At 40.0% G+C, this 12,942-nt stretch overlaps 1 protein-coding gene across 1 annotated transcript in view; it reads left to right on the forward strand.

Moving 5' to 3' along the window:
- Positions 1–149: 149 nt before the first annotated feature.
- The window catches only part of SAMD12 (sterile alpha motif domain containing 12), a 219,258-nt gene continuing 206,465 nt past the window's right edge, over positions 150–12,942 (forward strand). Inside the window, exons 1-2 of the mRNA XM_042781792.1 lie at positions 150–168; positions 8,173–8,351. Coding sequence (XP_042637726.1) covers positions 150–168; positions 8,173–8,351 — 198 coding nt within the window. The remainder of the gene's footprint in view (positions 169–8,172; positions 8,352–12,942) is intronic.

The following is a 12,942-nucleotide window of genomic DNA, read 5'->3' on the forward strand; positions in this document are numbered from 1 at the left end:
CTTCTGTGTCTGTGTTAATTGGTTTCCCTTTTCTTTGTTGAAGAGGGTCTGTGCAATCCTTCTGCCTAGTCTGCCATCTTGCCCCGCCTCACATCTGCTCTTTTTGAGAGTGAAAAAAGGACTCCAACCTAGAAATTCTAAGCTTCAGCATGGAAGTGGAGAAGCATGGTGAGTTGGCCAAAAGAGGTTTGGAAATCATATTCTGTCTCCTCATTGCCTGACCCACATGATTAAATTAAACTTAATTTAGCTCATATACAGTGATTGGGGATGGGGAAATACAGGATAAGTTAGAAACCGTTGTTGTTTTTAGATGCTGTCAAGTAGGCTCTGACGCATAGCACCCTGTGTACAACAGAACAAAATACTGCCCAGTCCTGTGCCAGCCTCACAATTGTGCTATGCCTGAGCCCATCATTGCAGCTACTGTGTCAATTCATTTTGTTGAGTGTCTTCCCCTTTTTCGTTGACTCTCTACTTTACCAAGCATACCTTTCTCCAGGGAATGGTCCCTTCTTACAACATGACCAAAATAGGTGAGCTGAAGTCTGGACATTCTTGCTTCCATGGAGCGTTCTGGCTGTACTTCCTCCAGGACAGATTTGTTCATTCTTTTAGCAGTCTATGGTACTTTCAGTATTCTTCTCCAACACCACAGCTCAAAAGTATCAACTCCTCTTCAGTCTTCCTTATTCATAGTCTAGCTCTCACATGCATATGAGGTGGTTGAAAATACCATTGGTTGGGTTTAGTGCACCTTAGTCTTGAAAGAGATATCTTCGCTCTTCAGCAATTGAAAGAAGTCTTCTGCAGTAGGTTTGCCCAGTGCAATATGTCATCTGATTTCTTGACTGCTGCTACCATTGGTGTTGACTGTGGAACCAAATAATATGAAATCTTCAACAATTTCAATCTTTTCTCCATTTATTGTGATTCTACTTATTGGTCCAGCTGTGAGGATTTTCATTTTCCTTATGTTGAGGTATAATCCATACCGTAGACTGTAATCTTTAATGTTCCAGTCATCTTCACCTTTAGCAAGCAAAGTTGTGTCATCTGCATATTGCAGGTTGTTAATGAGTCTTTCTGATGCCATGCTCTTCTTAATATAGTCCAGCTTCTCAGATTATTTGGTCCAGATAGAGATTGAATAAGTATGGTGAAAGGATACAACCCTGACATAGTCCCTTCCTGATTTAAAACCATGCAGTATCCCCTTGTTCTGTTTGAAGGACAGTCTCCTGGTCTATGTACAGTTTCCTCATGATCACAGTTAAGTGTTCTGGAATTCCCATTCTTCTCAATGTTATTCATAATTTGTTATGATCCACACAATTGAAGGCTTTTGCATAGTCAATAAAACAGAGGTAAACATATTTCTGGTACTCTTTGGTTTCAGCCAATATCCGTCTGACATCAGCAATGATAATTCCATGTTCCACATCCTTTTCTGAATTCAGCTTGCATTTCTGGAAGTTTTCTGTCAGTATACTGCTGCAACCATTTTTGAATTATCTTCAAGATTTTACTTGTGTGTGATATTAATGATACTGTTTGATGATTTCCACATTCTATGGGATCACCTTTCTTTGGAATGGGTACAAATATGGATCTCTTCCAGTCAATTGGCCAGGTAGCTGTCTTACAAATTTCTTGGCATAGCTGAATGAGTGCTTCCAGCTCAGCATCCATTTGTTGAAACATCTCAGTGGGTAGTCCGACAATTCCTGGATCATTGTTCTTTGCCAATTCCTTCAGTGCAACTTTGACTTCTTCCTTCCATATCATTGGTTCTTAATCATATGCCACTTCCTGAAATGGATGAACATCAACCAATTCTTTTTGGTACTGTGACTCTGTATTCCTTCCACCTTCATTTGATGTTTCCCACATCATTCAATATTTTGCCCATAGAATCTTTCAGTATTTCAACTTGAGGTTGAAACTTTTCTTCATTTCTTTCAGCTTGAGAAATGCTGAGTGTGTTCTTCTCTTTTGGTTCTCTAACTCCAGATCTTTGCACATTTCATTATAATAATTGACTTTTTCTTCTTGAGCTGCTCTTTGAAATCTTCTGTTCAGCTTTTTTATCTTTCTTCCATTTCTTCCATTTGCTTTAGCTACTCTCCATCCAAGGGCAAGTTTCAGAGCCCCTTCTGACATCCTTGTTGGTCTTTTCTTCCTTTCCTGTCTTTTTAATGACCTTTTGCTTTCTTCATGAGTGATCTTGATGTCATCCCACAATTATTCTGTTTTTCAGTCATTGGTGTTCAGTGCATCAAATCTATTTTTCAGATGGTCTCTAAATTCAGGAAGTATATAATCAAGGACATATTTTGGCTCTTGTGGACTTGTTTTAATTGTCTTCAACTTCAACTTGAACTTGCAAATGATTCCTGTGTATGTTGTCTGGTGAAGTCCACATGGGTAGCCACCATTTGTATTGTTGAAAAAAGGTATTTGCAGTGAATAAGTCATTTGTCTTGCAAAATTCTATCATGCTATCTCCAGCGTTATTTCTATCACTAAGGCCATATTTACCAACTACTGGTGATTCTTCTTTTTTTCCAACTTTTACATTCCAATCACCAATGATAATCAACACATCTTGATTGTATGCTTGATCAATTTCAGACTGCAGAAGTTGGTAAAAATCTTCAGCTTCCTTGTCTTTGGCTTTGGTGGTTGGTGTGTAAATTTGAATAATAGTAGTATTAGCTGGTCTTCTTTGTAAACTCACTGCTGTTGAGTCAATTTCAACTCATAGAAACCCCCTCCTTGGGTATCTGAGGCGGTATCACTATGGAAATAGATTGCCCAACTTTCTTTCCAAGGAGTGGCTGGTGGATTTGAACCACCAGCCTTCTAGTTAGTAGTCAAATGACAGCATTATACTTCAAGATAGATCTTGAAACATTCTTTGTGATGATGAATTCCATGCCATTTCTCTTCAATTTGTCATTCCCGACATAGTAGATCATATGTTTGTCTGATTCAAAATGGGTAAAACCAGTCCATTTCAGCTCACTAATGCCCAGGACATCAATCTTTATGCGTTCCATTTCATTTTTTTAACTTCCAATTTTCCTAGATTCATATTTCGTACATTCCATGTTCCTATTATTAATAGATATTTGCAGCTGTTTCTTCTCATTTTGATTCGTGCCATATCAGCAAACAGAGGACCTGAAAGCTTTACTCCATCCATATCATTAAGGTCAGCTCTACGCTGAGGAAGCAGCTCTTCCCCAGTTGTATTTTGAGTACCTTCCAACCTGAGGGGCTCATCTTCCAGCACTATATCAGACAATGTGTCAGGGCTGTTCATAAAATTTTCTGGTAATAAATCACACAGTGTTTCACTGCTATTCATAAAGTTTTCACTGGCCAATTCTTTGAGAAGTGGATGACCCCTTCCTTCTTCCAACTCTGTCTTAGTCTGGAAGCTCTACTGAAACCTGTGTACAATGGGTGACCCTGCTGGTATTTGAAATACTGGTGGCATAGCTTCCAGGCTCACAGGAACACACAAGCTGTATGACGAAGTGACAGATGAGTGGTGGGCAAAAAAGATGGTGCTTTCAAAATGGCATCCCGGGCCAATGCTAAACTTTGAGCATTTTCAGTGAAAAAATGTACCTGTAAAAACTTTAAAGGAGCAGTATTTCTGAAATCTGTTTTGTTGTTTAATTCTTCCTTTTGAAGAATTCAATATTAATGACATTAAAATTAAATAGAAATGAACGTGGCAGCCCTTCAGGTAAATACCACCAGCATACTGCATTTCAATTCAATAACTAGAAGTCTGTAGGCATAGGAGTGGTCGTGAAGATCAGGGAAACGTGAACAGGGTCCCAAGGCTGACCCATGAGCTTCTGAGCCCATTAAGTTGAGTAAATAGCTTTAGTGAAAACAGGAAAGGGTAGTGACAAGGACAGTGAACAGAAAGCAAACAGGACACCTTTTACATGATGAGCAAAGAGATGGAGGTCATAGCTTGTACAAGGCTATTGGAAAGTTGCTTGATTCATAAATATTAGGGACCAAAAATTTCCAGAAAAAGAAAGCAAAGCCTGTCAGAATTGGTTTGAAAAAGAGAGGCCTAAGTGCCCAAACCTAAATCAACTGCTTGGTTTGCAGTCAAGGAAGGAACAGCTATGGAGGATTAAAATATTTGTGTGAAGAAAAAGCCTACGTGTATAGCAAGTCAAAACAACTTTTTTCTACCTCATGTTTATAGACGTTTTTCATTTTGAACACAAAGTATTTACTAGCAGAGAAAAGTTTCCTTTGATTCAAGGCATGCTGTTTTAAAGACAGGCAATTTCTGGTTCATTCAGAAGCTGAACAAATGTTTCTTGAATGCTTATTGTGTGCCGGGTTCTGGAGTAGGAGGTGCATACTATGGAGACAAATAAAGAATGGAATCTTCCTTCAAGGAGTTTAGAATTGGTAGCTACCTACAGTGGTAGTGGTAGGAAAGGCAGAAATATCATTAGGAACCAGACCCAAAACCAGTTACCTTGAAGTCATTTCCAACTCATGGAGACTCCACGTGTGTAAGTAGAATTTTACTCTACTGTTTTCAGTATCTGAGTTTTTGAAAGTAGATTGCCAGGTCTTTCTTTCTAGATGCCTCCGGGTGGATCAAACCTCCATACTTTCTGTTAGCCACCATTTGCACCATCCAGAGATTCCATCAGTTAGATAGATATGGGCAATACAGTGAAGGAGGTGATTGATATCAATAACGATAATTAGCTTTGACAGATTTTGACTGTTAATTTCTCCACTACCTGAAATGGGGCATTGTCGTTGATTCCCCATTACCTATTCTGTCCCTGTGCTGTGGAGTAGCAGCAATGTAGTTTGGGAAATTGACCTTGGCTGAAGGCCATTTAATCAAAGGGTAACCCTATTTCCACATCTAGGGTCTTAGTTCAGTAATTGGCATGTGACTTCTGGCCAATGAGGGGAGAGGAAAATTGGAAGAAGGACTGGAGGAAAGAGAACCATGGTCAGCCAGGAGCTCTCTGTTGCTGGGTAAGAACCAGGAGACTGTAGCTATAGTTGCTACAAGAGGACCTAGGTGTAGGAAAAAACTGATGCTATGAACAGCAGAATTGAAAGACGAAAAGAATTAGTACATGATGAGTGACTGTTGAGTTGCCAAATCAACTATCTCTGAGCCTGTACTATTACTAGATTTCCTGTTATAAAAGCTAATAATTTTCTTTACTGGTTAGCCTGGGTTTGCTCATTTATAACTTGAAATTGTGTGCATTCTAAATAATGCATGATATGTGATATTGACCAGACCCTGTATAATCTTTGGTGACCCATAACCCTTTGAGCTTCATTTTCCTTATCTTGGAAATGAATATAATTATATCTTACTGAGTTTTTTATAAAGATTATTTGAGACCCAACACAAACCCTGGAGGATGAGACATGATTGAATACATATTGAGTGCTGCTGTGCACCATTAAATAGGCTAGTCCTTGGTTGTGGAAAGTTTAGAGTCTAGGTGAAGAGAAATTCACAGGTAGTTTCCATAGAAAATGATAGACATGAGATTACATGCATCCAGAAACTTGTGCAATTTGTTTTGTATATTATTCAGTATTTCTTGGGTCCATGAAGTGGGAATAATGTAGGGGTAAGAAAGGGGCATAAAGAAAGGTATATCTGAGGAAATGGTATTTAAACTGAAACCTAGATAGTGAATGGGAGTGAGGCAAAGAATGGGGAGGAACATTCCAGGCAAAGAAACAGTGTGCATCAAAGTCCAGGAGGTAGGAAAAAAACGTGGTGATTCAAGGCAAAAAAGGAAGGAAGTGGCCAGAGTGTAGTGAACGAAGGATAACATGTTGGGAAATGAAGTTGGAAAGGAGTAAGGGGGCAGATAATGCAAACATTCCTGGCCATGTTGAAGACTTCTGAGTTACCTAAATGCTGAAGGAAGCCACTGGATGTTTTAAGCAGAAGAGTCAGCTTTTTAGAACATGGAATTTAGGGATCAAGTGAGGAAGAGCTGAGGCCAGTTGAGCTGCTCAGTAGTCTGGATGAGAGATGTGTTTAGCTTGGAGGAGGTAGTAGCAGCAGAGATAGAAGAAAGGGGATGAATTTGAGCAGTGTCTGGGAGATAGAGCTTACTGGTCTTGATGATAGATGGAAGGGGTATAGTGAATCGTCGTGAGAGTGATATCAAGGATGACTCCTTGCCTTATGTGTGAGTAGCTGATGAAGACTAGAAAAGGCACGTACTTTTTTTTTTTTTTTTTTTTTGGTGGAAAGACAAAGTTTCAGTTCTGAACATGCTAAAGTTTGAGACATCTGTGATGCATTGAAATTTTGATGTTGAGTAGTAGTTTTACTTATCTGCAGCTCATAAGACCATAAGAGAGGGCTGTTGTTAGTTGTCATCAATTTTAACCCTTAGCTACCCCTTGTGTTACAGAGTAAAACTTCAGTAGGCTGTGACCTTTTGAAAATAGATCATCAGACCTGTCTTCTGAGGTGACTCTGGGTGGGTTTGAAATACCAACCTTGTGGTTAGTACTTGAGCACTTTATCATTTGTACCAAACAAGGACTCCTAAGAATGGTCTAACCAAAAAACGAAATTCACTACTGTCGAGTCGGATCCAACTCATAGCGATCCCTCTTTGGGTTTCCGAGGTGATATCGCTACGGAAACGGATTGCCCAACCTTCCTTCCGAGGAGTAGCTGGTGGATTTGAACCACCAGCCTCTGGTTAGCAGCCAAATGCCTTAGGCACTACGCCACCAGAGCTCCTGGCTTGCATAACATTTCCTGCTATTTCTTTTTCAATAAATACCTGATGCATGTGAGGGGCTAAGTAAGTACTTGTTGAGTGAATAAATATTCTCAGAAAAAGGATTTAACTTGTGGGGGTATCCTTGTTAGAGAATGTGGAAGGAATAAGATATAACGATTAGAAGCCACTGGGCTTGACCCCACGGACACTTCCACTCTGGTTTCCTTACCTTCCTCTTAGCATTGAGTAACTATGTTTTAAAATCACTAGTTCCTTTGTCTGTCTCTCTTATTAGACTGTGAATTTTTTTTTTAAACTTTGTATCATGACTTGGGTTAAGGTTTACAGAGCAAATCAGTTTTCTGTTCAATAATTTATATACATTTTGTTTCTTGCCATTGACTGCAATCCCCAGCGTAATATCCATCACTCTTCCTACCTCCTCCTTGTGTTTCCCATTTCCATTCCTTCTCCTTTCCCATCCCTTCTTTCCTTCTGAACTTTGTCCTTGGGCACATGCTGCCCTTTTGATCTCAAATGGTTGATTGCTCTAAGGAGTACATACCTCCCTGGTGTTACTGTTCTTCTTATACACCTACCAGCCACTCCTTGGAAGGAAAGTTGGGCAATCTACTTCCATAGTGATACTGCCTCGGAAACCCAAGGAGGGGTCTCTATGAGTAGGCACATAACAACAACAACTATGGCTCAGCTTTCAGCCAAACAATGTTGTTGTTGTTATGTGCCTTCGAGTCAGACCCGACTCATAGCGACCCCTCCTTGGGTTTCCGAGGCAGTATCACTATGGAAGTAGATTGCCCAACCTTCCTTCTGAGCAGTGGCTGGTGGTGAGTTCAGTTAGATTGTGAATTCTATGAAGGTAGCATCTGTCTTATGTAAATCCATGTTTCCAGGACCTAACCCTGGGAATAGCACATAGTAAGTGCTTAACCAGTATTTATGGAATGAATGAAAGAGTGGCCTTGAGTGGATGCTTGAAGGATAGAGATGATTCAGAAGGAGGGAGGGAAGGAGCAATGTGCCGGATGAAGACAGGAATATAAGCTAAACTCTAGGGGCTGAAATAATTGTATATGTGGGAGGCAGTAATGAAGTTGCCTGATTTGGTATTCTCTCTGTCAGTGGGGATTAGCAACTAGCTTAAAGTTCAACAACTTGGAACTGATGGTTTCTGAATTTGCACTTAAGCCTTTCTGACCTTCAAAGCACAGAGTCTCCCACTATACCATGCTCCGTTCTCACCATATTCTTTCCCATAGTGATCACACCACTGCAACTTGCATCTGCTTTGTTTGTCCCCGCTAAGGCCTGATGAAGTGTTTTCTGTCTTCTACAATATTTCTGAGTTATAGTTCTTCCTTTTTTCTAGCTCTCCACTGCGGTTTGAGTCCACGGGGTATCAATCATCCTGCCCATGCCGAAGGTATTAAACTGCAAATTGAAGGTGAAGGTGTTGAATCTCAGTCCATTAAAAACAAAAATATCCAGAAGGTGCCAGACCTAAAAGGAACCCCCAAACGACTGCACGCAGAAGCAGAGATGGCGAAGGTAAGTAACGATCCAATGAGCTAAGGAGATTCTGAAGCTGCAGCTGTGACATTTTGTGGTCCAGCCACAGGGAAGAGGTGATAGCACTTTCACTAACAACCTTGTATCTTAGTGAAATGAGGGAGCTCTAGAGATGTAGTGGTTAAGGCATTTGGTTGCTAACCAGAAGGTCAGTCATTGGAACTCACTAGCTGCTCCATGGAAGAAAGATGAGGCAGTCTACTTCTGTAAAGATTTACAGCCTTGGAAACCCAGTGGGGATCACTATGAGTCAGAATTGACTTAATAACAGTGAGTTTGGTTTTTAGCACCATGTTTTATTTAAAAAAAAAAAAAAAAAGAAACACCTCACTGCCTTTTAGTCAGTTCTGACTCATAGTGAGCCCCTCCTTGGGTTTTCAAGGCAGTATCTCTATGGAAGTAGATTGCCCAGTCTTCTTGGGAGTGCCTGGTGGATTTGAACCACCAGCCTTCTGGTTAGCAGTCAAATGCCTTAGGCACTACGCCACCTACATTTCCTCTGGAGGAGAATTGAAACACCCTTGGGGCCATTCTCAGAGCATGAGGCTCTGAGCCATGTGCTAAAAAGAACACTTTGGATGTAAAGCTCGAAGATTTGTCTGCCAGGCTCTAGTTTATCACCTTAAACCACATAGAACTTTCTGAGTCTCAGCTTCTTCAATTGTCAAATGGGTGTCATAAAAACCACTTCCCTTATCAGTTGAGCAGATTAAATGACACTGTTTTTGGAAGCATTTTGTAGAATGCCCAGTATGACTGAATATGAGGAGCTTTTGCTGACAAACACATTAATTAATAATAATGAACATTTTGTGAAATATGTATATATATTCCAGGTACTGTGTGCAGTACACTTGATGTATTGGCTTATTGTGTTCCCATAACAATCCTGTGAGGTATACACTAGTACACAGGACCCCAATAAATGAAAGATGTAATTGCTCTATTCTGGTGTAAGACAGTTCTGTTCATCTTTAGCTTAGATGTTGTTGTCGTTGTTAGGTGCTGTTGTATTGGCTCCAACTTATAGCAATTTTATGAACAACAGAACGAAACACTGCCTGGGCCTGTGCTAGCCTCACAGTATGTGCTATACCCAAGTCCATCATTGCAGCCCTGCATCAATCCATGTCGCTGTCGGTCTTCCCCATTTTCACTGACCCCCCACTTTACCAAGCATGATATCCTTCTCCAGGGAATGGTCCCTTCTGACAGCATGACCAAAGCAGGTGAGATGAAGTGTGGCCATTCTCACTTCTGAGGAGCATTCCGGCTGCACTTCTTCCAGGACAGACCTGTTAGTTCTGGCAGTCCATGGTACTTTCAATGTTCTTCTTCAACAACATAACTAAAAAGCATCAACTCTTCTTCAGCCTCCCTTATTCATTGTGCAGCTCTCACATGCATATGAAGTGATTGAAAACACCATGGCTTGGGTTAAGTGCACCTTAGTCTTCCAGGAACATCTTTGCTCCTCAGCACTTTAAAGAGGTCTTTTGCAGCACGTTTGCCCAGTGCAACCCATCTTCCGACGTCTCCACTGCTGCTTCCATGCAACCAAAGAGTTGACTGTCGTAGTTAAGCCTCTTTTAAAGGCTGTGCACAAGGCGCTGGTATTATTTGGATTTTTGTGTGAAATCAGTGAGGATGTGCATGTTGGGGACACAGTGTTGAAGGTGTTCGTACTGGTTTACCCACTGGAAATGGGAATCTGTTTTCATATGGCTTTTCAGAATCATTTAAAATTTTTTTTTTTAATTATGATTTGGGTGAAAGTTTACAAAGCAAATTCAATTTTCATACAACAGTTCTTGCACATTTTGTTTCATGACATTGACTACAATCCCCATAATGTAACAGCTCTCTTCCCACTTCCTCCCTGTAGTTACCTCTTCCCTGTGTTCTTTCCTATGCATTCCTGCCCCCTGAGTTATCTAGCTGTGTGTTCTGGTTACCTACTGCCACTCTGAGAGGACTATATACCACAAATGTGGATGGCCTTTACAAACAGGAGTTTATTTTCTTAGTTTGGAGGCTAGAAGTCCGAGTACAAAGTTCCAGGCTCTAGGGGCTGTATGAAAGCCCCTCAACCTTGAGCTTCAGCTTTGCCTCTTGCTCTTGGCCCACTGAAGCTCGAGGCATCTCTTCACTCTGGCAGCTACTGGCTGCTATGGCTAACAAGCCCAACGTCAACAAATAAAATGGTGCAGTCCCGATGTTACTAAACCACACAGCAGACCATTAATTCAAGTCCATTGTAAGTCCCAAGGTCAGCAGAGCATGGCAGGCTGCTGAACAATGACATGACTACATGAAGGGTCCAAGCATGCCGTAAGCTACAAGACCATTCGCAAAGCTGTTTCTTATACACGGGAAACAGACTACATACCCAAAGGCAGCTACTGAGCTGCTCACAGTAGATTCCACCATGGAGTTGATTACCAGTGTCATCATGAGGAATACTACATCTAGCTGCCCAGCCACTCATCCAGGCCTAGCCAAGTTGATATACAACCTTAACCACCACACTGTGCAAATACTGCCCTTCTGTTCTCCCATGATTGAGTTCTAAGGAGTATATGTACCTGGTGTAAATATTCACCCTATATGCTTGTCTGCTGTTTGGCTGGAAGCCACGGGAGTGAGTTCAATTCCAGATCTGAAGTGGGTATTCCCTTTCCATTGTTTGTGGAGTGAGTAGATGTGTACAGGCCTGGAAAAGCAAATATTGCAATCACACAAGAAAAACCTTAAGTGGAAAGGTCACTTTGTTGTCATATAATAATCCACCCCATCTCCCAGATAATGTTTCCAGAATCAAATATGACTTTTTTTTTTTTTTTTGCTTTATCTGCAGTTTTGAATAGTTAGCATTATTGCTTTTGTTCTCAGTGTGAATTATTACAAACTGATGACACTGTGTTTGTGTATGTGTGTGTTTTGTAGGGTGTAGAGTCATTAGTTAGGAAGATATTGCACTGGATATTTTACTCAAAGAGATTTACCTCATAGGGAATTATTTGATGATCATTGAAATTTGGTCTGCAAGCAGAGTTGAAAATAATGAGCCCAATTATTACATCTAAATGTGATTAATCTGTGCTTCCTCACAGGGTATGATAGAATGAGGAAGAAACCTCCAAAGGGTCCTCTTGAACTCAGAAGATAAATAGGATTGGCCTGAGTAGAATTTTCTTTTTTTTAAAAGCATTTAAAATATTAAAAATTCAGATGGAAACAAGGAAAACTAAAAATGAATTATTGATATTTGTGTAATTTTAAAATTCAACTTTAATTAAGAATTTTCAGATAGTATCTCTTTTATTTGCAAAACAGATTGTTAATACAACCAATTTTGATTCAGGTCTGATATGACTCGATTACTTCTGAATTGTTTGAATATGTGATTTTGCAGTAAATCCTTTATTTTTGTGTCGGCAGCACTTGCCTTTGCCTCTAGGTCCTTTTATATTTGCTTTGCTGAAAGCATGCCTCACTGAGAATTTAGTAGTCTATAATAAACATTCCCTCAGAAACAGGCCACACATTGGAACCCAGAGTCACTTAGATTTATCCAAATCATCTACAATGAAACCCTCCAAGCAAGTAGGATAGAAAGGGGATTTTTTTCTCCTCACACTTATATTATATTCAGGGGTGAATAGACTAGATGCTTTAATAAAGTTTAGGCATGTGTCCAGTTTCATGGAAGATGATATGAAGACAGAGGCAGTGAGGAATGAGGGACAGAATTACAAGTACCATATAGTGTGATACTATGGTCTTCAGCATTGTCAGATAACCTGAACTTTCTGTACCACAGACACTGAGCTTATTTTGTGCATGTACAAACACATTTAAAATTCTATTCTATAGCATTTAGTGGGTCACTGGGTTCATTATTCTCTTTTTTCTTAGGTAAATAATTAAATCTCATAACTTGAGATGATGTTTACTTGTGTTTTAATGACTGTGCAATAGCATTTGATTGTGTGGATCATAATAAATTGTGGATAACATTGAGATGAATGGAAATTCCAGAACATTTAATTGTACTCATGAGGAACCTGTAAGTAGACCAGCAGGCTGTTGTTCAAACAGAACAAGGGGACACTGCATGGTTTAAAATCAAGAAGAGAGTGCATCAGTTGTATCCTTTCACCATACTTATTCAATCTCTATGCTAAGCAAACAATCTGAGAAGCTAGACTACATGAAGAAAAAGAACATGACATCAGGATTGGAAGAAGAATTATTAACAACCTGAGATACACTGACGACACAACTTTGCTTGCTGAGAGTGAGGATGACTTGAAGCACTTACTGATAAAAATAAAAGAATACAATCTGCAGTATGGATTACACCTCAATATAAAGAAAACAAAAATCATCACAACTGGACCAATAAGCAGCTTCATGGTAAATGGAGAAAAGCTTGAAGTTGTTAAAGGCTTCCCTTTGCTTGGTTCTATGATCAGTGCCAAGGGAAGCAGCAGTCAGGATATCAGATGACATATGTTGTTGTTGTTGTTGTTGTTAAGTGCCGTCGAGTCATTTCCGACTCATAGCA

This window comes from Orycteropus afer, unplaced genomic scaffold, assembly GCF_000298275.1.
Source record: "Orycteropus afer afer isolate SDZICR_OR568_19922 unplaced genomic scaffold, OryAfe1.0 scaffold00173, whole genome shotgun sequence".
Lineage (NCBI taxonomy): Eukaryota > Metazoa > Chordata > Mammalia > Tubulidentata > Orycteropodidae > Orycteropus > Orycteropus afer.